This window comes from Dermacentor andersoni, chromosome 3 (genome assembly GCF_023375885.2).
Source record: "Dermacentor andersoni chromosome 3, qqDerAnde1_hic_scaffold, whole genome shotgun sequence".
Classification (NCBI taxonomy): domain Eukaryota; kingdom Metazoa; phylum Arthropoda; class Arachnida; order Ixodida; family Ixodidae; genus Dermacentor; species Dermacentor andersoni.
Genome location: NC_092816.1, coordinates 34,780,417 through 34,807,540, shown reverse-complemented (window position 1 = coordinate 34,807,540; position 27,124 = coordinate 34,780,417). Strand labels below are relative to the sequence as shown.

Sequence of the window (27,124 nt, the reverse complement as noted above, 5' to 3'; positions counted from 1 at the left end):
TTTGTGGTTGGCTTCAATGTTGCGCGGTGAAGCAGCTCTTGTCTACGCATAGAATACACTTCCGTATCGAGGCTGAAACTGAAATTAGTCGCTGAATTTAGGCGAGCGAAACGATTGTTAGTCGTGATGCATGCAATTTAGGCCGTCTGGGAACAGCTGACTGCTGTATTATGCCCAGGATTAGGAGCAGAGGCACAGTTCAAGCGTTACAGTACCGGGAAATTGGCATCGGGAAGTCTCCGTACAGGTCCAGTTTGAAAATACTGCGGCTACTAATATGTGACGTGAGTACGCTAAAACACTTAACACAGTTTTTATGATTTCGCGTACTTTCAGCCTGTAGTCGCTTAGTGAAAACAGAATCTTTTTTTCTGTGCGTTGCCGACGTTCTACTGCGCCACTGTGCATGTCGCATCATGGAACGACAGCTCTAGCTGTAATCAATTTGGAACGCTGCACGCTGTAGCTGTAATCTGAAGCTGTATATTCAGATTTATCTTTTCGCATCAAAAGCTAAGTGCATTTCTGTGATGCTTTTTGTCTTACGCCACGCAGCAACGTTCAACATTCACGAAGATCTGGGAAACGCATTCGAAGTCCCCCATTGCATTTGAAGAGTAAGCACCAAATAACTGTTCTTTCTAGTGACTGATACGTATATGTCTGGCTTTTAACGAGTGGCTGATGTTTCATTCTATTCCTCTAGTGGTCACATCTACCTTGACAACTACAGGACCTGCTTGGCTTTGTAAGTTTGTAACTTTCGCTTTCGTAATTAATTCAGCGTATAGTCATGCCAAAGAAAAGCTTTTTTTTTTTCTTCATATAACAGGTGTGGCATTAACGCCCTCCCAAGTCCACTCTACAAGCTCCCCCAGGAGCCGAAAAACAAGAAAATCGAAGATGCTTTGGTGTACACAGGGCCACTGGTTAGTAGCTTTCTGGAGTGTGTGTAGCACTGCTTAAGTACATTTTGAATTTCAGTACATGTATCTTATTTGCAGTACCTAGTCTACTCCGCGTAATGAAACACTCAAGACAAAATGTATGTTTGATGGGTGCGTAACTGCATTTACATCGAGCTGTAGTACTGTATTATGCTGGAAAGTTCTGCCACTTTCGTCTGCCATACATATTCCACCAATCGAACTTGAGAACACTGGCAAGCAATAGCATTAGGGAGTTTTAGCTTTTGCGCAGCCAAATTTTGGGGACGCAAACTACTGAACATACACTCCTAAACAAATGCAGATACTTTGGCTCGTATCTTGCCACACTCTTCAAAACGCTGCGCTCGCTACTTTCCTGTCAAGAACGCTCTGTCGTGCTCATAACGCGCATGCCGTTCGTGACTTGGAAGTACCGGGCTCGCAGCATTAAAGAAAGGAAATGCGGACAAGGCAGACGACGATTATCGTTGTGCGGCAAGGTACGACCCAAAGGGTGTAATTTTGTTTAATAGTGTATAAAAGAAAGCAAAAGGAGTACAAAAAATGCAAGCAAGGTGTGCAGCTTTGAATATGCAAAGACACTTACATGCACTATTTCTAAAACTCCCTATTGGCTCCACCGACCATCATCGATGATAGAAAAATTATTATAGCATCACATGGAATAACATTTACTCCAGTCTGCTATCACAGCTCAGATTAGATAACTTACAGCTGCTATGTTTCTGCATAATTTTTCTGAATGACGCCTTTAGAATGTGCCATCTAGCTCATAGTGGCCTGGCTTCATTATTATCAGCCTATTTTATGCGCACTGTGGAACAATGTACTGCATTCCACTTATGACATTGTCAACTGCATCAGACAGCCCATTATATTGCATTGGAAATCTTACGTTCATTGCGGTTTGCTGTGCTACCAGTGTAACCATAACATGAATCAGAAGATCTAAATTGGAACAGCTTTTATGCATGAATACATGAGGATGTGATGTGGAATTGGCTGAAATGCTGTCATGTGCTGTGATAAGCAGATAAACGCAGTGACCTGTGCTAGTCCATCTTTAATTGTTGGTGTCACAGTTCATGCCTTTGGTACTAACATCACTGCTGCAATATGTCCAGCACCGATTGCCTAAACTGGCAAAGGACTGCCGGGCACTGTTCCTGTCGCTGACGGCCGACAATTGGGTCTACTGCCATGACAAGATGACCGGCAAGGTCCACCAGGAAATCTACCTGGGATCACCCAGCCGCTACAAGTTCAAGCACATCGACTGGGAGACTCATGGCGAAACCATTATTTTGCAGTCCCTGCACAACCACAGCCATCCACAGCTTACACAGCCAGTGAGTTGGGCTTCTCTTGTTTGATCACTTCGGTGACACGACGTCAACCTGCAGCAAGGTAGAAAATTTGGCTAGTTGGAATGAATGCCTACTTTTAATCAGCATAGAAAACGAAGGTCACATAAAGAGAAGGATACAGGATGAACGCTTGTCCTGTGTCCGCTTTGTGCTGCCATCTTTTTTCCGTGCTGATTCCAAGTAGATGTTTACCCGTGTGAAACATTTGGCCACATATTTAATTCACAGCCACGACAGCTGCACTTCAAATGGGGCATAATTTAAAAAGGTACCGAAGTTTAAGTGAAATGAATATAAGTGCCATGTGGTCAAAATTAATTATGTGCCAATGGAGGCATTGTAGAAAAGGTGCATTCCTATCTTTCTGGTCTCTGGTTAATCAATTTGCACTGAAAGCTCAATGAGCATAATTTTCACATTCAGTATCCATCAGAATGAGTCAGTTATGGCCAAGAATGAACTTACGCATGCTCAACTGTAGAATCACTATGCCAGGTAAAGTATTTCAATTGGTTCGGTGCCCTTAATTATGTCATTATCCAAAGACAACAGTGTGCATTTAGTGTAAATCTGCCAGAGAATACAGGTTCTTCAATTTTCTTGATTGATTATTGAGCATTTCAGTTTAGAAGCAAGGTTATATAGATTGCTGAGGATAGATTTTTGTTGTCAGCATACTTCAGACTGATGTTGAAAGGCCTGCACAGCTTCTGGTGCGGACATTCAAGAAGTTGTGTGTGATCTGCCTTGTGACATCTAGAGTTCACTGATGCAGTATTATAAATGTGTTTCACAATTAAAGCTGAACATTAGAAAAAAACTGTGTGAAAAATGTGCAACAGTAAGCTATTATAATGATCACACTTTTGTGTTGCTTTAAAGTTATGGATGTGCTTTTTTTCACATGATCAAGTTATCTGCCTAATGACATTGCATTATCTGCTTAATGACATACCAGAGTTCTGTTTATCTATGCTGCAAGAGCCTTTGCTTTTTCTTGCTTGTCTAGGCAGCAAGGAGCAAACCAAGGGTTCTGATCACCATAGCAGTGTTTGCCATGTTTCCCCTTCAGTTCAAAGGAATGTTGGAAATTGACAGAGCTGTAAGTTGCATCCCTTCAATGCTCTGTGTGCCTTGGTAGTGGTTGCCATACTTGACAGCTATGCAGTTGAAGGACTCAGTTATTTTTCATGTTCTCTTGCAGATCTTTGGAAAAGAATGCAACCATGCCAATGTTTCAGAGGGCCTTCTTATTGTTGGAACAGGCAGCACCTTGACTGGGGCAGTAAGATTGTACAACTTCAGGAACATTCTTGAAGAGGTGAGCCACTCTTTTCTTTTTTTTTTTTCACAGTTTGTCATTATCACTTTTGCTTAGTGTCTAGGGTTCACTGGTACTGGAAACAGCATGCTTCATGGCAGAAGCTGAAGTTCAGGAAATATTTGTGTGGAAAATGTGCAGTAGTAAGGTATTGAAGTGATCTTACTTTTGTTTCAATTTAAAGCTATAAAGATGTGATTTTTCAAGTGTGACCTTGTTTCATATATTTAGCACTGGATATGTGAAAATAGTGTAGGTTTTAATATACATAGTCTACATATGCATAGTCTGCATATGCATAGTCTACATATATATAGTCAACATATACCATAGTCTACATCACACTTCTTTCGAGGTAGTATTGCTTTGTAATAATGATGCAAAGAAAAAGAAAAGAAAGGTACCGGTTGTTAGATTAAGGATAAGTATTAGAACATGCTACTTGGGCTGGAGTGTCAGAATGACAACCTGAGCTGGGCATCAGTGCAAAATTCTAGCTCAAATAACCGTCAGCCCTAAGTCAACTTCTTGATTGATTTGATTTATGTAGATCACATAGAAAAAAAAATGACAGAATTCTACATAATGCAGTTATAATTTGTCAGTCACTAAGAGTGTGGATTTGTAACCAATGCAGCACACGGAGAGGATGTACTTTACAAAATATAATTGCTTTCTTTCTTTTTTTAGTATTTTGGCATTAAACTTTAATGGTTACATTTCTATTTGTTCATTGATCAGACAAGGGTAACGACTACACTTGATAAGCTGCTGTTCTTAGAACATTCCTATGCAATCATGGAAGCTGTATCAACCCATAGAGGCATGTGCAGAATTTGAAAGATCCTATTTGTTTTGCCCTGTTTGGTTCATGTGGCACCAACAATTATCTGATTCTAAGGTTGATTTATGACTACACCATCAATTCCTCAATGGGAGAATTTGTTTGCACAACCTTTTCACAAATATGTTCAGTTGCTTCAAAGTTATAAAACTAAAGGTACTTTCTACAAAAATTAATGATGCTCATTGGTGCCTCTAGAAATTCAGAAAACATTTGTTGGCAACATATAATATTACTACATATAGCCCTTTATGAACAACTTTTGGTTAGCTTTTCCACCAAGTTTTGTGGCCTCTAACACAGCAGCCAGAACTTCGTTAAAATTACCAAAATTAATGTTCACTGCACATGCATTGTTCTTGACCTCAGGGTGTGTACAGAGTTCTCGAACCCACTTTTCAAGTAATTTACCAACATGTGCCTTGCACATCAGCCTTATGGTGAGCTCTCCTGCTTTTGTTTTATGCACTATATGCTGCTTAAAATTTTCAAAAAGGGTGTGTTAAGGGCATTGTCCAGCCAATTTGAGCTGGAAAAAAGTTATTTTCATTTCAATTCATTACTCTTAAGGCCGATCACCAGGCATTACAGAGAGGGTGGGTTTAGAACTGAGTCAAAGCAAAGTTATATTACATATTAGTTTACTAAAGGTGGCCAAAACATGCTGTTTTGAATGTTGGAGTATCTGTGAGGCAGGTGATAGAGGGTGGGCAGGTGCTTCCAGTCTGATTTAATCTTCAGAACACGTTAGTTATTGTTCTGGTCAGCTAAATCAAAATTTGGTTTACGAAGCTTTGACTGCCCTAAGGAGCTACATATAAGGGTGTAACTTGATGTTTAGTTAATAAAGGTGCCTTACATAAACCAAGTTCATTCTGCAGAGATCCACAAGGTGGAGCAACTTTTGTGTAGTGCGAAATTGTAGTGCACCTGACTGTAGTGGAATGTTGTAAGGAGAGTCAACCACTCGGATCAACAGCATTGCAGGGCCTTTAACAGTGCAGGATTCCAGAAACAAAGCTGAGATTGCTGCCGTCGGACAGAGGCAATAGCTCACTCTTAAGAACTAATTACGAGTCTATACAGACGACAGTGCAAGGCTGGAAAAGTTCATGCAGAACTTGGAGCTTTGTGTTGTTTATTTTGTTAAATAGCCCCATCTGTAGTTCACTTAAACAGAAAAGGTTTATCTCCTCTCGTGCTTTCCTTGAATTCAACATCTCTTGGCTTTACGTGCTTATCAAGTGAACACAAAACATGATATATTTGAAACACTAGAAGGGTGATCGTATGGCCTGACCATTTTTTAATTAAATTTTTGGTCCAGGCATGCATGTTTCCAGCTAAACTTTATCAGCCTTGCTCAGCGCTGGATGGTGCTAAAGTCGGAACCTATCCTGCTGGCCTACCTTTGAACTGCAAGCTCAAAGGTATATATAAATTTCATTTGATATTTGTCTGCACTTAACACAGTGAAAGGTATTGTGCTGTATGTTTATGCGACACACTGTATTTTGTACAGGAAGAGGAGCCTGTATTTCCCAGATCTTGGCAATACAGTGAACTCCCACTTGAGTGAACTTCAAGGGACGCAAGGAAATAGTTCACTTAACTGAAAGTTCACTAAACTGAATATTCACTAGAGTATGGGACATCATAGGGCAGAGCAGACATAGAGTCAAAAGTGTGAAGTACAATTTATAGAGTTTTATGTAAACCATAACATACAAAGTGCTAAAGCAGTTACGTTGCTGCCCATCTCATTTTGAAAAATAAAAAATATATATAATTTTCATTTGCACTGGTGCTCTTAAAGTGCAAGAAATAACGAAGCTGTCCAGAGAGTCCATGTCTTTGTGCACTTCCTCTGGCACAGCTTGTTGCTGAGACACGAAGTCTTGAAACTTTACAAGGCATCCTACAGCCTCCACTAGAGTTACAGGATTTCAATCTGGCTCTGCCATTGCTCGTTCCTTGTCACACTCTTCTTCTTTGGGATGAACACTGGAAACAATTTGCGGTTCTGATAGTTCAGCACAGGTAACGAACTCACTTTCACATAGTCTTCAAACGAAGTGCTGCTGTCAACATTCAGCTGGTGACAGACCCCTGTCCACATTTCGAGGTCGATTGCCTCATTGCGCTGTTCTCCTTGCTCGCTTTCATCGCACAGGTAGGATTTATGCAAGCAGTTTATAATTGTAGCCATTGTTACAGGTATGCTGCTGGAAGGGCGATTTGGGGGCGGCGAGCATCGGCTACGCCAGCACTGCAGAATGCAAAGCTTCTAGAACTGATTTAAAAAATGAGCCCTTGTCTGCTGATCAAATTTGGTCAGCTGAAATATTCGCTCTTCAGAAATTTGTTTAACTGAAAGATTTTTGCATAGAATACATAGGAAAACTTCCGGATATTTTCTAAATGTTCCTGGCAGGGGCGTCTGCGGCAGCAGGCATTTGGTGTGTTGCGACACCACGTACCCGAGCGCACAAGGGTTAGACCTTCCCACGTGTAGCCATGCGCGGGTTAGCTGTGTTCGAGGGAAGGGGAATCTTGGGGGTCGAGCCGATGCCGGGTGCGGACCATTAAGGCCCCCAGCGGAGGCAACACACCTCTTTGGCATCTGCTTCACATAGACGGCACCTCCAGACTGACCCACCTGGAGGAAATCGGCAGTCATCTTTTCCTGTCCCCCTCTTCAATCTTCCTTTCCCCTATATTATTGCTTTTACTGTCTTATCATCTCTTCTCTTCTGTCACCTCCTAATTTTCCTAGGTGGCTTGGGTTAACCTTGTGTATGTGCCCTCCCTTGGGTATAATATATTAGGTAATAGTGGCAATGTACGGTTGGTGTTTGCAGCCTTATACGCTGAGTGCTGCAGCGTCCCCAAGTTGGGCTCCGTGGTGGGTGGCCTCCATTGCTGCAGTAAAGAAACTGAAGTACCATGGGAACATCAGCATTTTCCCGCGTACTTGATCGTCACCCTCAAAAGAGGGGATGCACCGATGAGCTAAGCACATGTTTCAACCGAACAAAAGAGACCTATCCGAAATTCCATGCTGTGCACAGTGAGAACTGAAAAACGGGCCAGATTCATTTCACCATTCATAGTTGCAAAATCGTTGACCGAAGCATTAGGGTCAGGTTATAAAGTGACGAAAAGGGCTAGCAGAGACCTTCTTCTTGACATCCCTCAGAAATGTCAGTACGAGAAGCTAGGCAGTCTTGTGACATTTGGTAACATACCAGTTTCTGTTACACCACACCGATCAATGCGGAGTCGTGTCAGAGACAGACCTCCAAGATTTGACAGAAGCTGAACTCCAAGAAGGGTGGAAAGATCAAAATGTCACCAATATAAAACGTATTGTCCTTAGACGGGACAACAAAGAAATCCCCACCAAAAATCTTGTCCTAACATTTGCATCTAGCATTCTGCCAGAAACCATTGAAACAGGATACACTAGGTTAACTATCTGACCATATATCCCAAGCCCCAGACGGTGTTTCCAATGCCAAAGGTTCGGCCATGGCCCGCAGAGCTCTCGTGGTCAAATAACCTGTGCAAAGTGTGGAGTCCAGGGCCACCCCTCTGACAACTTTAGTGGCACACCTCACTGTGTGAACTGCAGTGGTGACCACCCAGCCTACTCACGCTCATGTCCGAACTGAAAGAAAGAAAAAGACAATCACCCTCAAAATCAGAGAAAATATTTGGTATAAGGAAGCCTGTGATAGGTGCTCACCTTTCCACAGCACACCTTATGCTGATGCGGCACGTCGAGGGGAAGCGTCGCAGCGGCCAATGCCAAGTGCCCAGCCCGCACGCAGCAAGCTGGTACTTTTGGCTCCTGCCCCCAGGGTGGAAGTAGCTAAGCATGCTCCACCCAACCAGCAAGCAGGCCTGGCTACCCTTGGGTTGCTGGCCCCACAAAAGTTATCTGCAGTAACCTGCGCTATGCGTAGCGATCCCGCAGGACCGATAGCGGCCCCGAAGGTGGCCGCAGTCAAGGCTGCCTTAACCTCCCCGGCCCCTTCCAGCGCTGGCAACAGCCGGCGCAGCTCAGACCTAAAGGCAGCCCCATCGACCTACGAGCTGATGGGCGCAGGAGTCTCGCCCTCCGAGGCGGGACTCTCTCGCGGAACTTCTCGCTCGCAAGAGCTTGTGTCCGGTGCCTCACAAGAGGCAATGGACACTACACCTATCCTGATGGCGCATCAAGCGCCTAAGGAGTGGTGAGGCTCCCTGAACTGCTCCAGAAAGGACAAAACCCGCGTCACAGGGCCTCGAAAAAGCTCTGTAATCCAAGACACCACTTCCGTTTATGTACACACAGCACTAGTTTACTTTCAGTGTGGATACACAAATTATTCAATGGAACGTCAGAGGTCTTCTTAGAAACCTTGATGATGTGCAAGAACTTATCCACGAACACAATGCAAGAGTGCTGTGTTTACAGGAAATGGACTTAATATCGAAACACACAAACTTTCTCCGACAGTAAGTTACATTTCGCAAAGATGGCGATGATGCGACAGCATCATTGGGCAGTGTTGCCATTGTAATTCATAAAAGCATAGCATGTCAACGTTTACAGCTACAAACGCTCCTTGAAGCAGTGGCGGTGCGAGTTGTTCTCCTATACAAACTTTTCACCATCTGCTCACTTTACATACCCCCCACATTACCACTTACACAAACATGAATTTCAGTCCTTTATAGATGAATTGCCAGAGCCTTATCTCGTCCTTGGCAACTTGACTTGACTCTCGTATAGATGCACGAGGTCACCTTGTTGAACAGTTTCTTTTCTCCTCTGGTGCGTGTCTCCTGAATAAAAAGGAACCTCCATATTACTGTCTTGCAAGTGGAATCTTTTCTTCAGTTGATCTGAGCATATTTTCCCCATCTATATTGCCTGAACTTGAATGGGAAGTTGCCAAAAATCCTTATGAGAGCGACCATTTCCCCATATTGCTTAGAACATCCGAAGAAAACAAATCTCCACCACAGGCTCCTCAGTGCAAGATGGATACAGTCGATTGGGAGAAATTCTGAGCTCTTACTATAATATCTCATGGTCTAACATGTCGTTAGGAATTGATGCTGCTGTGGAGTATTTTACAACCTTCATAATAGATGCCACTTCTAAATGCATATCTGAAGTAAGTGGTGTGGCATGCAAACGGCATGTCCCGTGGTGGAACGACGAATGTGGGAACGCTCGTAGGAAACAGAACAAAGCGTTGGGGTTGCTACACACTTCTCCCACTGCGGAGAAACTTATTAACATTAAGAAAGTAAAGTCCCAAGGCAGGAGAACGTGCTGACAGGCCAGAAGAGAGAGTTCACAGAAGTTTTTATTGGGTATCAATTCGTATACAGATGAGGCCAAAGTCTGGAACAGGGTTAATAGGGTAAGAGGGCGACAAACATATTCAATCCCTTTGGTAAACACACAGGGTGGTACCTTGCAAGACCAGGCAGACTCACTTGGGGAGCACTTTGAGAGCGTGTCAAGTTCAACCCATTATTCACAATTCTTTCTCAGATATAAACAAATAGAAGAATGTAAGCCATTCATAAGAAAATGCCGACAGAATGAACTGCATAACCGTCCTTTTAGTATTGCCGAGTTGAGAGCTGCATTGATCGCATGCAAGAGCTTTGCACTGGGATCTGACAGAGTCATGTATGAAATGATCAAAAACTTACACACTGACACACAAGTTACACTACTCTCACATTATTTGGGCTGTCGGATACTTTACAACCTCTTGGAAAGAAGCCATTGTGGTCCCTGTTTTAAAACAGGGCAAAGAGCTTTCCACTGTGGCAAGTTACCGCCCGATAGCCCTCACAAGTTGCCTTTGTAAGGTATTTGAAAAAATGATTAATCGGCGACTCATTCATTTCCTTGAACTGAGCAAAAGGCTTGATCCCTATCAGTGTGGCTTCAGGGAAGGGCGCGCCACAACTGATCACCTTGTACGTATTGAAGCAAACATCCGTGACGCATTTGTACACAAACAGTTTTTGCTATCCATATTCCTCGATATGGAGAAGGCATACGACACAACGTGGCGCTACGGAATCTTGAGAGACTTGTCAGAAATGGGCATCCATGGTAATATGCTAAACCTAATAGAAAGTTATTTGTCAACTCGTACTTTCCGGGTGAAAGTTGGCAATGTACTCTCACGTCCTTTTACACAAGAAACTGGTGTACCCCAAGGAGGCGTGCTCAGCTGCATGCTCTTTATCGTGAAGATGAACACGCTTCGTGTTTCATTACCACAGGCCATTTTTTATTGTCTTACGTGGACGACTTTCAAATAGGTTTTAAATCCTGTAACCTTCCAGTGTGCGAGAGGCAGGTACAGCATGGCTTGAATAAGGTGTCCAAGTGGGCAGACAAAAATGGATTTAAAATCAACCCTCACAAAAGTTGCTGTGTTCTTTTTACAAGAAAGAGAGGCCTTGTTCCAGATCCTTGTGTAGAACTGTGGGGACAACAAATACTTGTCAACAAAGAGCATAAATTTCTAGTTATTTTACTTGACTCCAGGCTCACGTTCATTCCACACATTAAATATCTTAAAGAAGGATGTCTAAAAACGATGAACTTACTGAAAATTCTATACCACACTACATGGCTGTAGGAAGAGTCTATTGAATCTTTACAAGAGCCTAATTCGGTCACGATTGGACTATGGTGCCGTCGTATATAATTCTGCCACTCCGAGCGTGCTAAAGACGCTAGATCCTGTGCACCATCTAGGTGTCCGCTTAGCCACTGGCGCTTTCAGGACAAGCCCGATGGAAAGCTTGTACACAGAATCAGATGAGTGGTCACTCCACTTGCAGAGAACATACATCAGCCTCACATATTTTCTCCAAGTACACTCTAATCATGAACATCCATGTTTTAATATCATTACCGACATGACATGTGCTATACTTTTCCGCAATCGTCCCTCTGTAAGACAGCCTTTCTCGCTGCACATGAGGGAGCTTAGTGATGAAATGCACGTCTCACTCCTCGAGCATCGCTTAATGCATACAACCAAGCTCTTACCTCCTTGGGAGTGGCAGGTGGTAGAATGTTACATATCCTTTCTAGAAGTTACAAATCACGCTCCAGAGGTCGAAATCTGAACGCATTTCCTAGAATTGCACAAGCACTCCTGCAGAGAGTTCTATACAGACGCTTCCAAGTCACATACCGAGATGTCCTATGCAGCCGTCGGTCCATCCTTCTCGGAATCCGATGTCCTGCATACGGAAGCAAGTATCTTTACGGCCAAGGCCTACACAGTATTGTCGGCTGTGAAGCATATAAGGAAATTAAAATTCCAAAAAGCAGTTATATATACAGGCTCCCTAAGCGTCGTGAAGGCCATGATGTCACTCTGCAAGCACAAAAATCCAGTACTTAATGAACTCTACTCCTACCTGTGTAAAGTGTATCTATCTAATCAGCATGTCGTTGCATGCTGGGTGCCTGGCCATAGGGGCATCGAGGGTAACGCTCTGGCGTACTAGATGGCCACTTAATTGCATCGCTTGCTTCTAATCTTACCGCTGCTGTGCCTGTCACAAATCTTAAACCTTTCTTACGAAAGAAACTCCGAGGTCATTGGCAACGCATGTGGGACGGAGAAACAAATAACAAGCAGCGCGTGATAAAGCCACAGTTAGGTTTTTGGCCCTCCACAACAAAATCATGGGAAACAGATGTCCTATTCTGTCATCTCAGAATAGCACACATTTGGCACTCATAATTTTCTACTTACTGGGAATGAACCTCCAACCTGTGGTAGATGTGGTGAAAGGCTGACTGACCTTCACGTCTTCCTAGAGTGTTGGTAGGGCGAAGCTGAGAGAAAGAAACATTTTCCTCTGGCATACCGTGTGTCCCTCTTCACCCGGCTATGTTTCTTGGTCAAGAATCGCTCTTTAACACCAAAGCAGTCATCGTTTTCTTTAATGATGTTATCTTGCAAGTTATAAGTCCATTAAATTTGTAGAGCATCCTCGTTCCAGAGGATGCCGCTGCAATAATTGTTTTGCATAGCACATGCCTCCAGGCCCTTGTGTTTCAAGGGTTCTAACGAGGCAGTAGTGCTCTAGCCAATTTTAGAATCTGACATAATTTATACATCGTATCATTCTTTTGCAGTGCACCTTAATGCTCATATTACACGTCATATGTCATCACCATAATCTTATTACAGATAGATTTTACGCACTTTATAGCGACTATATTTAAGGCCCCTTTACAGCCATGTGACATCAACTTCATAGAACTCATACTACACTGTGAACTCATTACCACGGCAATGGCGCTCTTTGGCCATATCTGGCCCTTGCACCAATAAGCACCACATATTCATTCATTTCTAAAAGTTTGTTATTCTGAGATATTCATTAAACTGATGTTCATGCAACTGAGAGTTTACTGTATTTCACTTTCCTTGCCTTTCTCTTTGCAGAACCCCCTCCAGTTCTCTTTGAGGTTAAGTGCTCAGAGTTCATGCTACACTTTGGGTGCTACCCCTGGCATTACATCTGCAGCCCGCCGTCAAAGGAAGGTGTCTTTCAGGTGAGGCGAGTGTGATCCAGTGTCTGGATGTCTTCAGAAAATTGGTTTTCGTAAGCCTTGAAGGTGGGTCTTATTGGTGCTCGCCAGATAAAATCAGTGGAGTCTGATGAACTGGCTGAGAATGGACTCTTGGACTTTCCCAATTCAAGCACAGAGCCAGACTCCATTGCATTTCATCCTGATGACTCGGGAAGGATAGTCTACAACTCTTCGCATTTCATCAAGTAAGACCGAGGTGCATTTTGTGTAAGGTGCATGATATTGTGCCACAATGCTATTATAAACTATACCAATGTCACAAGTGACTTTTAAGTAGAGCTAATGTAAAACTAATAGCCTATTAGTACTACCTTGGCTCAGTTTGAATGTCAGTTGTGGCATTGGTATAGTTTGATAACGGCTAATGAATTTGCCGATGCATTAGCTGTTGTACAGTCACCAGTAATGTCATTCTTGTGCTCAAACCATCAATGTCCAGTTTTACTCATTGGGAATATTATTGCATTTGAAGCTTTGGAAGTGTACACGTGGTGGTCTAGATGTCTATTGTTTTAAAAATCTGGCCCTGAAACTTTTTTTATTGAACAAGCAAACAAAAATACTTTTGCAGTCCTGTCCCCAGTATGACCACGACAAATATCAAATCACTGTCTGCCTTTGTGTAAAAGGGAACAAGTTGAATAAGGGTAAATATGACAAATTGGAAGATACAGAGCAATAGAGCACTTCAAAGATTGTTGCAGCAGAACTTAAGGAACACGGACACAGAAGGAAAGAATAGATGAGGATGCAGCTGCACTGTCAACTGATTTCTTTATTTAAATTCCCGCCTCTTATTTATTCCGTCGCCGTATCTCCTCTCTTATCTATCTGAGGCTATCTCAGAAAGGTGACTTCCTTTCTTGTCAAGGCCACTGATGGAGTGCTTACACATTGCACTCCTGTTTTACTTATCTCAGGTGCCTCAAGAATCTCCTGAGTTAGCCTATCGTCGTTCCTTTTCAGGACTTGCACTTCATGAAATTTGGGGGTGCATGTGCTTGCTTGGCTATCTTGTCTCTGCTTGTTCGTTTTGCAACGTTTGCAGTGCAAGGCCAGATCGCTGCCAGGGGTCTCTGAAAGTGATGATGCGTGCTCTCTTGTTCGATCTGTTCGTCTTGTTCGACCTGTTTGTCTTGTTCGACCTGTTTGTCCTATGTATTGCGTTACGCAGGACAGGGGGATGGTGTACACTACTCCTTTGATGCAATTGCATTATCTGTTCTGGTGGGCGATCTGGCATTGTGGTTTCTTCTTTTCCTGGTTCACTTGTGCGCACATACTTTTTCCCATGTTCGGTGCTGGGCACACTACTCGGACGCCATGTCTTTTACCAGTCTTGATGAGATTGTGGGTCAGTCCGTGCACACATGGAATTTTCGCACATTTATTTTTTGCATCCTCAACTTCAAGTCGACTTTTGCTTTCTTGTTTTCTTTTAAGCTTCTCTACGAGGCCTTCAGCTATGCTGCATAGCATCGACACGGGGTACTTTGCATTTCTCAAATTCCATATGTGCACGGAGTGACCCACAATCTCATCAAGATTGGCAAAAGACATGGCATCCGAGTCGTGTGCTCAGCACCAAACAAGGGAAAGAATTAGCAGTGGCTTAGCTTGGCTATGCCAGGATATACGTAGCGTGAGCTAAGGTTGCCGCTTTGCTAGACGTTCCTCCCTTTGCTCCGGTGCCTCCGCAGCACGTTTAGCCTTCTTCTGTTCGTTCTTCCTACGCTCAACCACTAATTGCCAGGCAACTACTTCGGGACCCATTGAGTTAAGCTTCTCCGCTCTTCTGCGCTGCAGAGCAGCAATTTTGCCCTCCTTCTCCATGGCTATACCACACTGGCAAATGCCCCGCTATATGTATACCCCCACTGATACCTCCGCACGTGCGCGCAAAATGAAAGGTGCTATCAAGCGGCTCCAACGCAGCGTCAGACTTGGCTACTGCGCAACAGAGGCGCACAGCTGGGCATGCGCCGCCGCCAGTGCGTCTGCCGCGGCTATGACGCCACTCCTCAGGATTGCGCAGCACGGCTCTCCAGGAGCCATGCGAAACTGCTCAACCTTGGCCAGTGCAGCTCATGCTACAAAAATGTGTTCGCATGAGTGAACCAGGAAAAGAAGAAACCACAATGCCAGATCACCCAACAGAACAGATACTGCGATTGCGTCAGAGGAGTAGTGTACGCCATCCTCCTGTCCCGTGTAAAACAATACATAAGGCAAACAGGAAGATGCCATAATGATCAAACAAGAGAGCACGCATCATCACTTTCAGGGACGCCCAGCAGCGATCTGGCCTTGCACTGCAAACGTTGCGAAACGAACAAGAAGGGACAAGATAGCCAAGTAAGCACATGCACCTCAAATTTCATGAAGTGCAAGTCCTAAAAAGGAATAACGATAGGCTAACTCGGGAGATTCTTGAAGCACTTGAGGTAAGTAAAACAGGAGTGCAATGTGTAAGCACTCCATCAGTGGCCCTGAAAAGAAGGGAAGTCACCTTTTGGAGACAGCCTCAGATAGATAGGAGAGGAGATATGGCGACGAAATAACTAGGAGGGGGTGGGAATTTCAATAAAGAAATCAGTTGACAGTGCAGCTGCGTCCTTGTCTAGTCGTTCCTTTTGTATTCGTGTTCCTTAAGTTGTGCTGCAACAATCCTTGAAGAATGAACCAACTATCCCAGTTAAACACCCTTTTGAAATAGAGAGCTACTACTGACTCGTCTGACAGCTGTAATTATCCATGACCCCCCTGAAAATGCATCGTGGAAACTGTAGCTCTTGCCTTTCTACTAACGTGCAGCAGTCCAGAAGGGAGGTAGGTAGATTTGAAAAGAGGAGGTAGGGAGAGGATGCACAAAATGTGTAGAACCAACGTAACCAAGAAACTAGTGAATCACAGCCTGCCACTCTTCACTCGCAGTTCCCATGCATAGAGAAGGGCAGGAAAGGGAAAAGCAACATGAGGAGGCAAGAAAACGCTACTATTAGACACAACAGCAGTTGTGGACAAACTGGATACATTTAAAGAGGCCCTGAGCCATTTTTTATCGAAGTGGAAAAAGGCATTTGAAGTGAAAATGGGCTATTTCAGAAATACTTTGTCGCAAAAATTACTTCAATGCATTCAGCAGAAGCGGAGTTATTGGCAATCAAACACAGCCTGTACTGGGCTCCCATTGCTTCTTCAATACCTAGCACTGTGAAAGCTATGGCAGAATGGGGCGTGCCCACAACACTCCACCTTCTGAATGTCACCGTGGCGCGATTCAAATTTCATTTTGAATGTTAACGTAGATGCCACAACTTGTGATTTTCGTGCCTACAACATGCTAAATGTACGCCAAACACGGTTGTCCTCAGTGAGCTGCAGTGTGTTTAGCCAGTGAACTCATGGTGGCACCTCACAGGGGTCGCGGTACCTACGCTATGTGGCAACCAACAGCTACCAATGGCAGCTGCATATGCGAATCCGCTTTATTACTGAATAAAGCATGCAAAAGAGAATGAGGAGCAGGCTTCCATTGAAAAGATAGCGTTTGAGACAAAGGTGACTTTGCTTGCGAGCTCCATGCACCTTGTACGACAGCAAAACTTGGCTGAGATGTTCACAGCAGTGTATGCTACCCGCGAACTATGTTATTTCGCCAAGCCTAAGGGCTGGTTCAGGGAAGGTATGGTATAGTACATTTCTGCTATTTTTGAAAAATAAATACCGCGCATAATTGTCATGCAGACAACTGACACATGGCATGCAGTTCCAAAGCTGCATTGAAGCACCATATTTGCTAGGCAACAATATGGCAGCAGTTGCACGTCAAATCAACACTTCTGTGCCTGCCGTGGTAGCTTTGTGGCTATGCCATGCTCGAGGTCGCGTGTTTGATCCGGATCGCGGTAGCCACATTTCGATGGAGGCAAAATACAAAAACACTTGTGTACTTAGATTTAGGTGTCCGTTGAAAAACCCCAGAGGGTCAAAATTAATCCGGAGTTCACCACTACCACATGCATCATAATCCGATTGGGGTTTTGGCGTGTACAGCCCCATATTATTCAATTAATGTTTAACATTTCTTCCACATTGTGCAACAGCAGCGGTGCATGCAAGTTAACGTTTAAACACCGGTTTTGTATTTGAGTGAACGCCAAAGAAATTAAGCATTAGCCATCAATATCACTGCTAATTATTGTCACTCAAAGCAAACAGCATAGAAAGCTTCGCTTGTGTTGATTCCCATAGTGCATGGGATTCGCATAATCTTTTAATCCATGATGTTACACAAACATATCATCGTTTTGGTTTGTGTGTGGCATGTAAGATGCGAAACTTTGTGTTCACGAAGTTTATGAATGCACATTCAGTCTTGCGAAAATACTTCACTTGAATAAACTGACATTGTGCTGCTCTTTGATGTTTCTGTAAGGCTTTTTTTTTTCCCTTATCTCTAAATTCCTTGGTACTTGAAAGGCATATAACCATAGATGGAGTGTCGTTTGCTATCAGTTGCTTCCAGAGATAAAACATTAATTAATCGCACTCTAGGAGGAGCACAAATGACCACTTGTGTTCCTTTTTGCTAGTAGTAGTAGTAATAGTAGCAGTTCCTTGACTCCGTGTACTGAGGTGTAGTAGTACTTGAAGTAATCAGGATACTTATTCACCCTAATCTGTACACCTTTTTCCTTCTTTTTAGGGTTTTCCGGTTGATTACAAACAAGAAAAACAAACCATCGCTCAAGGAATGCTTCGAGATCACCTTTCGCGAGCAGCCAGCTCGAACTCTCGAGGAGACAAACAACAACAAGCCCCCTCGACGCAAGTGCAAAACCCTATACGACATGCACAGCTCTCAGTGTGTAGAGGTAAGGAAATTTTTTAAATTCAATATTTTTACAAGGCGGCATGGTCATTTGTTAATTTTAGTGACCCGCCACAGTAGCTTAGTGGCTATGGTATTACACAGCTGAGCTTGAGGTTGTGGGTTTAAGGCAAAACGCGAAAACACTCCTTTACTTAGATTTAGGTGCATGTTAAAGACCTCCAGGTGGTCAATATTCGTCCAGAGTCCCCTGCTACGCTGTACCTAATAATCATGTTGGGATTTTGCTACGTGAAATCCCAGAATTTAATTTAATTTAGAGTTTTTTGCTGATTGTATTGGGCAAAGAGTAGCAGTGAAGGCAGCGCCTCAATGGAAACTATACTCAATGGTGATTTAAGAATTTAATGTGAGCGCCACCCACAACATTACACTGCATGTGCCCTCTATGCATACGCGCTAAAAAATATGGTTCCAGAGAGACGCTGATACTGAAGGAAGTTTTTCACCTCTGTGACATCACGCAAGGGGTGCAAATGTAATTAGCTAGCGCATCTATACAAATTCTCTTTGAGTTGGACCAACTTGTGTTCTCTACACCACTCTTGTGTTGTCATTTACTATAGGAAAACACATAAATGCCCCAGGTAATCGAACCTGCTGGTGCTTGTGGAGTGGTAAGCAGCTAACAGCTTCATATCATGGCATCTCTGTGCAGTGATGTGCCTGTCTTATACAAAACCAACCTAACCTTGTGCGTTCATGTTTGGAGAACTAAAAGCACAGCACTCCAGCGTGCTGTGATGTAAAATTGCCAGTGCTTTGTCTTCTTGCATTGCTTTGCTGAAATATTTTAAGAAGAAGCAACTGAAAGAGGAGAGCAAATTTGCCAAGGCATTTTGCTGAGAGCATGCACCTGTGATCTGATTGATACCTTTTTGGCCTATTGTCTTAGCCAATGATCAAGAGTATGATATTATTCGCACATGATTAGACAAACAAAAAAGTGCTCGATGAAGACAGAACAGCTGTTTGCACAACAGTTTCCTTTGTATGTGCGTTTTTCAAACAGATAAAAGCTGAGTACTTGCCTAAGCGTCAACTAAAATATGGTATTATGCAATTGTATGTTAAGAAATTAGAATGTCACTTTATACTATCAGTGCAAATGCCACTCACTGGGTAATGCTCAAAGTTTGTAACTTATCCTACTTTATAAATTCAGAAATTTAATATTTTGTCCCGATTACTTAAGAGTTTAGCTTTTCTGTATGCTTTTGTTTCTATATGCCATAACTGCAGTAGTTAGCTGATAAATGACATTTTTATGTTGTAGAGGGGTATCGGGGGTGCAATACGACAATGTGCCTCAGTACTCTAGCAACATGGCTCAATATGCCATAGTACTCTGCACGCTGAGGTTGCCACCTGCCTATTTGAAAATGAGTCTGCTTCAAGCTCAAGGAAACAATGGATGCCAGCAACTTGTACACTTGGAAGGCATTCATAGATTTGCAGCTAATGAGTTCAAGCAGGCCAGCCAGCTTTGCAGAAGACCATTGAGGGATTTTTCTAGGAGAATGCAATAGTGAAAGAATGATTTTCACCTCAGGAGCGCCTACCAAAAGTATATTATTGGGAAACATTTCTTTTGGCAATCACTGCACTGATTTTGATTAGGTTTGTAAGAGGTGAAAATCTACCAACTCTAACAAGCAAATATTTTACAGCCACGCTGTTAGCCTCTTGTTGATCGGCATTTTTCGCATCCTTGTCCATTGGCAAAAATGTGGGCTGATCCTGGAGGTAGTGTAATATTGGGCAAACCCACAGCGGAGGTGGAGCAGGCTTGAACATGAACAGAGAAGGCTTTTCCAAGTATCAAATTCAGATCACTCTCTTGCAAGAATTTGATGAGAGCCTCTAGAATATCATGCCAATGACAACGGTGTGGCCAAGGTCCCAACTGAAATTTTTAGACAAAGGTTGATTGATGAACTTTGACAAAGGTTTTGCCGCGATTGTCTTTCCAGAGCATATCGTGAGCAGATGTACGAGACGTGTTCTGTAGTCTCAAGTATATTGCACTCTTTGCAGTTTGAACCGTCTATATTAGGTATTACCTACGACGCTATTACCTAGGATGTTATTCTAGGTAATAATAGTATGCTAGGTTATGCTAGTATGCTAGATTATCCTAGGTAAAATGGTGTAAGCAACTTTTTTAGCTATCTGCAACTTTCTCACTGAAGCGAAAGTCGAAAGCCAAGTGCTTAAAAAGTTTAGGAAAGCCTCTGTTGCTTTGCGCAAAAAGGACATTTAAGAAATTTGAAGCCCAATTTGAAGTTGTCATAATTTGTTTCTTTTACTCTTTTACAGAAAAGCCTCTTGTCAGATGACTACGAGAATGAGCTGGAGCTGTACAGTGTGCTTGGCTTTGACCCAAGGGATGAGAGCTGCATGGGGAAAGTGGGTATATATGACAATGAGACGGGCCAGCGGATCAAGTCTTTTGAGCTCGGGATGAGCCTTGATGAGGTGAGTGAAGAGCAATCGTGGATCCAGGGGGATGTTCAGATGTCCTGACTCCTACTCCCTTAAAATTTGTGTGCAGGGTGTCAGTGTACAGTACGTGACACACTCATGTTCTTCTCAGCTGTCACTGCTGTTTTACTCTGGAGAGACAAGAAAGGTTTAATGATTATTGAAGAGAAACCGCCAGCATGTAAAAGAAACACGTCGTAAAGAAAGCTGGTACGGATGTCAAAGTTGGCTCTCCCTGCCAACCTACAAGGAAAAAAAAGAAAGGGAGAGGCGAAGGGGGGAAGGGGTTGCAAGGTGGACATGGCACACCTTGCTGCTCTGTGCGGGGTGTCCCTTGCTGTATGTCCACTGGAATGCTGATAGCAGCCCTTCTGGCAGGCCTGTTTGGTGCCTAGGACACATGAGTGCACCCTTGGTAGACCTACAAAATGTACCTGTATGTTTTAACATGAATGTCCTCTTTAGGTGAGTGGGAAAAAGTGGCCACCTCCTTCGATCATCATCATCATCATCATCATCATAAGCGTCTCTGCAGTCATCATTATCATCAATCACCATCTCAGTCAGACCTCCTGCTTGAAAAAAAACCTGGATCTGCATCTGGTGTAGAGAACCGTGATCCGGTTTGTCATCTTGATCTAAAAGCCTAGAAGATAAACAAGTGTTAGGTATAAAGGCTACCTGCAACAATATTCTGGACAGCATAAAAAACCTAATTTCAGGCAGTGTATATTTAGCGTCTTCAGATGCCGTGTCCACCCTTGGGAACAACAGTTTTCATCATTTTCATAGCTAAACCCGGAATAATAAGCTAGAATGACAACACAAGGTAACATAAAACTAGATGCAGGCAACACCATATGTCAAGCATATGTTATAATTCTTTTGCCACTGGTTTTCGATAAAATTATTGTATACTTTGTGTGAGACGTACTGCTACATCGTCAGTGAGGATGAAAAATGAATTTGTTGTACAATGCCATCCAGTGCCATTATATGATGCAGCAATCTAGGATGAAAAGTGAAGGTAAAAAACCACCATGTGATGTTAGATCCATACCTGCCTGTTTAGAAAAACAAGGTTCTTTTATCTGAACAAATTGAGGAAGTGGACTTTTTTTCTACATACGTACAGGGTAGCGCTGATGTGAGCAAGTGTCTGGGAAATGCGATCACGCAAGTACTTTTTCAGAATCGTAACTGATCAGTTGACAGTAAGAACTCACTTTAAAAAAGTGTTGTGTAACTAGGGCTTTGTTGAATCTGAAGAAAACAGCAAATTCTCTGTCCAGCTCATATGAGCAGGCGCCATGCCCATGTGGGCAGAGCCCAAAACGTTTTGACCTATCACGAAAGGCTAATGGCCTATTTGGAATAAAAACAGATTAGAATAGTTTAACATTATACCGGCCCTGGTTTCATTTTCCGGGAGGTGTATGTGTCGTGAGGTCAAGACTGTAGCATAGGAAGTGTTCACATAGGAGCAGAATGTTATGACATTTTGGTACTACCTCTAGCTTGCTTGGGCGTCTGCAATGCTGCCGCTACACTGCTACCTGTTACATGGCCTGAAGTAGCCGAAAGTGGTTTGAAGAAAAGCCATTGTAGTAAAATATTTAGGATGCTCTTAGGACCACCGATTCCTTTTTCTGGGATTTAAGGGTCGAAAATTTTAATGTAAAGCAAAGAAAAGTAACAATAAGTAAGTAAAGAACTATAAGAGGGAAAGGAACTGTGTATAAGAGGGAAAGGAACTGTGGGTAAGACGATGTCTGTGCTATTTTAAAGACCTGTTAATGAGAACATAAATAATTACCAGCCGGCAGCTTTGCCAGCATTGTTTTGAGAGCATATGCTACTCATTTATAACCATTTTATCCAGAGTAAAACTTCATTGCAGTTTGCCTTCCAAAGGGCACTAAAGGCAAATATTAAGCCAAACTGAAGGGGTAGATTAGCACTCAAGTACGTCTAAGACATTGATGAGAACATAGCTTTAGTAAGCAAGAAATTGAAGTTAATGTAGGACGTGATTTGAAACTCAATCGGGGCATTCTAGTACTAGCCCGATGATGTAGCAACTCCTCATTATAATTCTTTTCACTCATACTCAACCACTGATAATCTAAATATCAATGCAGTGCATTATAAGCTGGAAGAAAATGCTACTTGTCCAGTTCTATTTGATTCTTATAACAAAGAACTCACTGAGATTACCCTTGACAACAATGTGGCAGATGGTCAAAAGGTTCAGTTTTTGCTCAACCATATGCTGCTTGCACTCTCGTGTTTTGGTAGTTTCTGCAATGCATAGTGATGTGTTTGTATTGCATACTCAAAAAGCTTACACTAAGGAGTGAAATACATGCTCGCAATATTAAAACGACATGACAGATGAACCCTGTAATGCTGTTGTGTCTTGCTGTTGAACTATATATACATGAGTGCGAGATTGCGAAAAAGTGCCCCAGTGCAAGCTGTTGCGCGCCGTTTTACTCGTTGATGGCAGTAAATGGCGGTGATGGCATATGCAACATCACACCTCCTCGCTTGTGTGGGGTGATTTGAATTGCGCTGGAGAAATGTGAATGCTTCAGTAGTGATTTATTCTTAAACTAAGCATTTCCTGGCATAAAGCATGTGCTGTGAGGTTTCTGGATTGGCATTTTAACAGTCCGTGTTGACATAATATTTGCCTCTAGCGTGCCCTTAAATACATGCACAGCATAGCTCAAGGTGGCAGAATGAAAAGAAACTCCTTTGTTTAGATGCATGTTAAAGGAACTCCAGACGTGCAAAATTTAATCTGGAGGTTTCCATTATGGCACCCCTAATAGCCCACGAACACTACATGCGTGCCATTGTGAAATAAAAATAATTTAATAAAAATAAGATAATTTGAGTCAGCACTCAACCAGCCTCCACCCCTTGCATTTTTTTTTGTTGTCTTCGTTTATATGATGTGAAGTTATGTAGCTGTGTTGCAGGATAGTTCAGGGTTAACACCTTAATTACCATGACAATTTCCCCCAAAATATTTAGAAGTGAAAAAAAAAATTGCTAAAAGTCATATTATTTTCTTGTCAAAATTACAAGAAACTGAATGCCTACACAGTGCAAAAATTGCCAAAAATTCGTTGTGATGGCGAGTTATTCGTCATCGGCAGTTAAGGGGATAAAAAAAAAAGGTAAAGGAAAGGTCTCGTATCTATTTATTTAATATATGCTCAAGGTTAAAAGACATTACAGAGGAGAGTGGTTACGTGAAATAGTTCAGATAAGGGCAGTCACAGAGGTGCTCTCAACTATAATTTTATTTCAACAATTCTTATATGAGATGGTGAAATGTCCGTACATTGGAGCTGACATTAATTTTTTATGTAAATGCATAGTTTTGTTTCAGCATGAAAGAAAACCTAAACTGAGCCAAGGTGGGAAATGCAGCTTATGCAATGCCTTATGGTTAACCTTGGTGGCTATTCAGAGTGCTCTGTTTACCTTAGAACAACAAGATTGGCCTGATTCAATATTTTCAATCATGCATAGCCCTTTGAAATCCTGCTTATTGTGAAGAAGTAATTTATTTCAAATTTTACCAAAAATTGAAGTTGGAACTAAATGAGAAAAACAAGAATTTGATCTCATATTGGAGATAAACACCTATAGTTGCCTAGTATCTGCACATTTTCAACTCCATAACGTGAAGAACAAATATCCTTTTTAAATATTGGCAACTTGCCCATTAAGCACTTTGTATGTACAGTGCTCACGGAATGAAACACACCAATTAAGGGCTAACTAATGTGCATACTTTAGTTTCCACCATCTGCTTTCCTGTGACATCAGCTTAATTTTGGCTTGTGCACTTAGGTCAGAGCCCGCATTACCTTTACTAACCAGATTCATAGTGACATGGCATGGTACTTTCGAGTAAGTGCACATAGGGAGTCTTCTCCCTAAGGTTCTGTCACATGTCATTCTGTGAGGACTGCACCGAGCTTTATATGGAGCCAGAATTTTAAAATTTTATTAACTTTTTTGTTTAATATTGAAAAGGATAAAAGCCGATGTCCACAAGGATAGACACTGGGTCTGAGGAGGCAAAACACAGTTGTAAGTTGCCCGTCGCGCATAGTCACACATTCTCCTTTCGATGTCCTCCCACAGCTCTGCGACTACACACTGACGCTGGACTTGGACACTGTGGTAGTCCTCGTCAAGGATGAACGGCGCAACTTCTCCTGTTACCTGTACCGGCTGCACTATCCAGGACTGGTTGACGTGCCTCGTTCCAGGCGCTACACCACAAGAAACACAGTCCTACGGAGATCTCAACGAAGCAGGGCCACCAGGATCACTAGCAATAACGGCGTCGTTCATGACGACGACGAAGATGTAGCCGTCCCTTCGTCATCACGCAGTGACAGAGTGTTGCGATCTTCAAGACGCTGAACGTTCATTTTACTGTGGCGAGCAGTTGCAGTTGTTTTGTCTCATGTTCATCTCAATGCAGCAGAGCACCGCAGTCTGCAGAACGCCCAGTGTGGGTTCGACCCCCGAAGGTGGTCGTCACTTCATCCTGTGTTCGTGTCCACGTGGCAGGGAATTTGAAATCCACGGGATGTTGAATGAACCCCTGATGCAATTGCTGCTGGCAGTTGCATTTCGTTTGTTACATAGGGTCGGACTGCAGTGAAAACTTTTTTTTTCTTTTTTGATGCCCTTTGCGTGGAATGTACAGTGTACAGACAGTTGTCAGAGACTGTTCTTCCTGTCGATATGCACTTAGTTATTTTTTGCCCTGTCAGGGCACACGGCCTGACTTTGGGGAAGTATTCAGTTTTGTGACTTTGTCATGGTTGTAGGTGTTGTGTTGATACAGTGTATGTCGCTTCTGTTTGTTGACAGCGTAGTATTTTGAGATGATTGTTTTGGTTTCTTGGACGTGTCGTTCAGTACATTGTACTTCAGTTTGCGAAAACTTTAGGCCAACATTGCATTTACTAACATTTACAATAGTTGTAGGCATGCTCCCTAAAAGCAATTGTGTCAGAATGTTTGGTTTGGTTAATGTCTAGTACATATAGTTTACGAATGTATTGTTTGTTTATAAAAATGAGATGGGAGTAGATTGAGTTGTCAGGTGATGGATGAGAATTAACTGCTTGAGCCACTGCTAGAGATATCTTGGACTGGTGTCGTTGACTCCTGATAATTTTATAGGCATTTAAAATCTTGTTGAATGGTTTAACCTTATTTACAGTGCCAAATTTCAGTAATAAATGCCTTTGAAGATTAGCATAGTTAGCACTACGAGTGTTTAATTAAATGGCTTGCCTGTAAGATACGCACATCGACCTAAAATACCAAGGCTGTTATGCTGAAAACTTTGTCACTCATGACTTCTTTATTGTTGTTTCTTTAGCATTTTCATCCTTTTTTCTCAATGCTTCATCACAGGTATGTTGTTTGTTGTGGTCACTGAAATTAAATCTTGTTTCTCAAGTCTTTTGTAATATTGTAATTGCTTACACTTGCCCTTATGCATTTGTAAATTTCATATTTATTGCATATAGAGGCTCTGCAATGCTCCTGAGAAAGCCTGCTGGGTGGCACCAATAGCAGCATCATGATGCGGCGATTTCGTGCGACAGATGAGATGTCGAAAAGTGGCACTTTGATCGTTGGTTAAAAATGTAATCTGTGATTTATGTTCGTACAACATCGTGAGTACTGTGAAATAAACGACAGCATTAAGTTTTACAACCATGTTAGGTATATTGCCTGATTATCAACACACCATGGTGGCTATGGCATTGCACTACTAAGCCTGAGGGCACAGGATTGAATCCTGGCTGCGGCGGCTGCATTGTGATGGGGGCGAAATGCAAAAACGTCTATGTACTGTGCATTGGGCGCACACTGAAAAACCCCAGGTGGTCAAAATTAATCTAGAGCCCATTCATTACGGCGTGCCTCGTAACCAAATCGTGGTTTTGGCATGTAAAACTCCAGAAATCATTTTTCCTTTTGCCTAATTATCACGCAGCTACGAGCAAGGTGTTGCAACCATGAGAATGACGCATCAACATGCCGGGCACCTGATGTGCCAACAGCCGCCTCGCGGAAGCTGTTGCCGCCATAGCAGTGACACCATGGCCTTCGAGATCGTACCGCGCGCTGCTGCCATTGGCACCACCCTATGATGTCATGGGATGTCAGGCTTAGAGAGTGGAATCTGGCAGCTAGAACCATGAAAATTTGAGTTGAGGGCAACTCTCACTCTGGTTGTATTTTGAAATTTCTCTGATCGGCAACTTGGGTTTGGTTGCGGTGATCATCATAATTCTTACGATATGGTGGGCTGAAAGAAGTGTTACCGGTCCCCTTTAATGTTGTTTCATTTTTATTTGGAAAAAGAAAAACAGTATAGCAGTGAACTTTAGCCCAGCGAAAATGCATAAAAAGGCTACGAACCTTAACATAGTGTTGTTCATTTTATGTTGTAAATAAAGCTGACAATATTTCAGTTTGAAGGGGCACTCAAGAAAAATAAACTGTGTTGATAGAATATGCTTCTGGAATTTCACCGAAGACAGAATAGTACAGATTAGCAG

At 42.7% G+C, this 27,124-nt stretch overlaps 1 protein-coding gene across 1 annotated transcript; it reads left to right on the top strand.

The window, feature by feature from the left end:
* LOC126517824 (DDB1- and CUL4-associated factor 17-like) lies at positions 1-26,012 on the top strand. Its single transcript, XM_050167628.3, has 13 exons — positions 1-284; positions 556-617; positions 707-748; positions 833-929; positions 2,075-2,299; positions 3,327-3,419; positions 3,522-3,638; positions 5,810-5,912; positions 12,981-13,090; positions 13,178-13,314; positions 17,838-18,006; positions 20,343-20,501; positions 24,675-26,012. The coding sequence occupies exons 1-13, from the start codon at positions 171-173 to the stop codon at positions 24,957-24,959; spliced, it is 1,713 nt and encodes a 570-aa protein (XP_050023585.2). The 5' UTR covers positions 1-170; the 3' UTR covers positions 24,960-26,012.
* Positions 26,013-27,124: the final 1,112 nt, after the last annotated feature.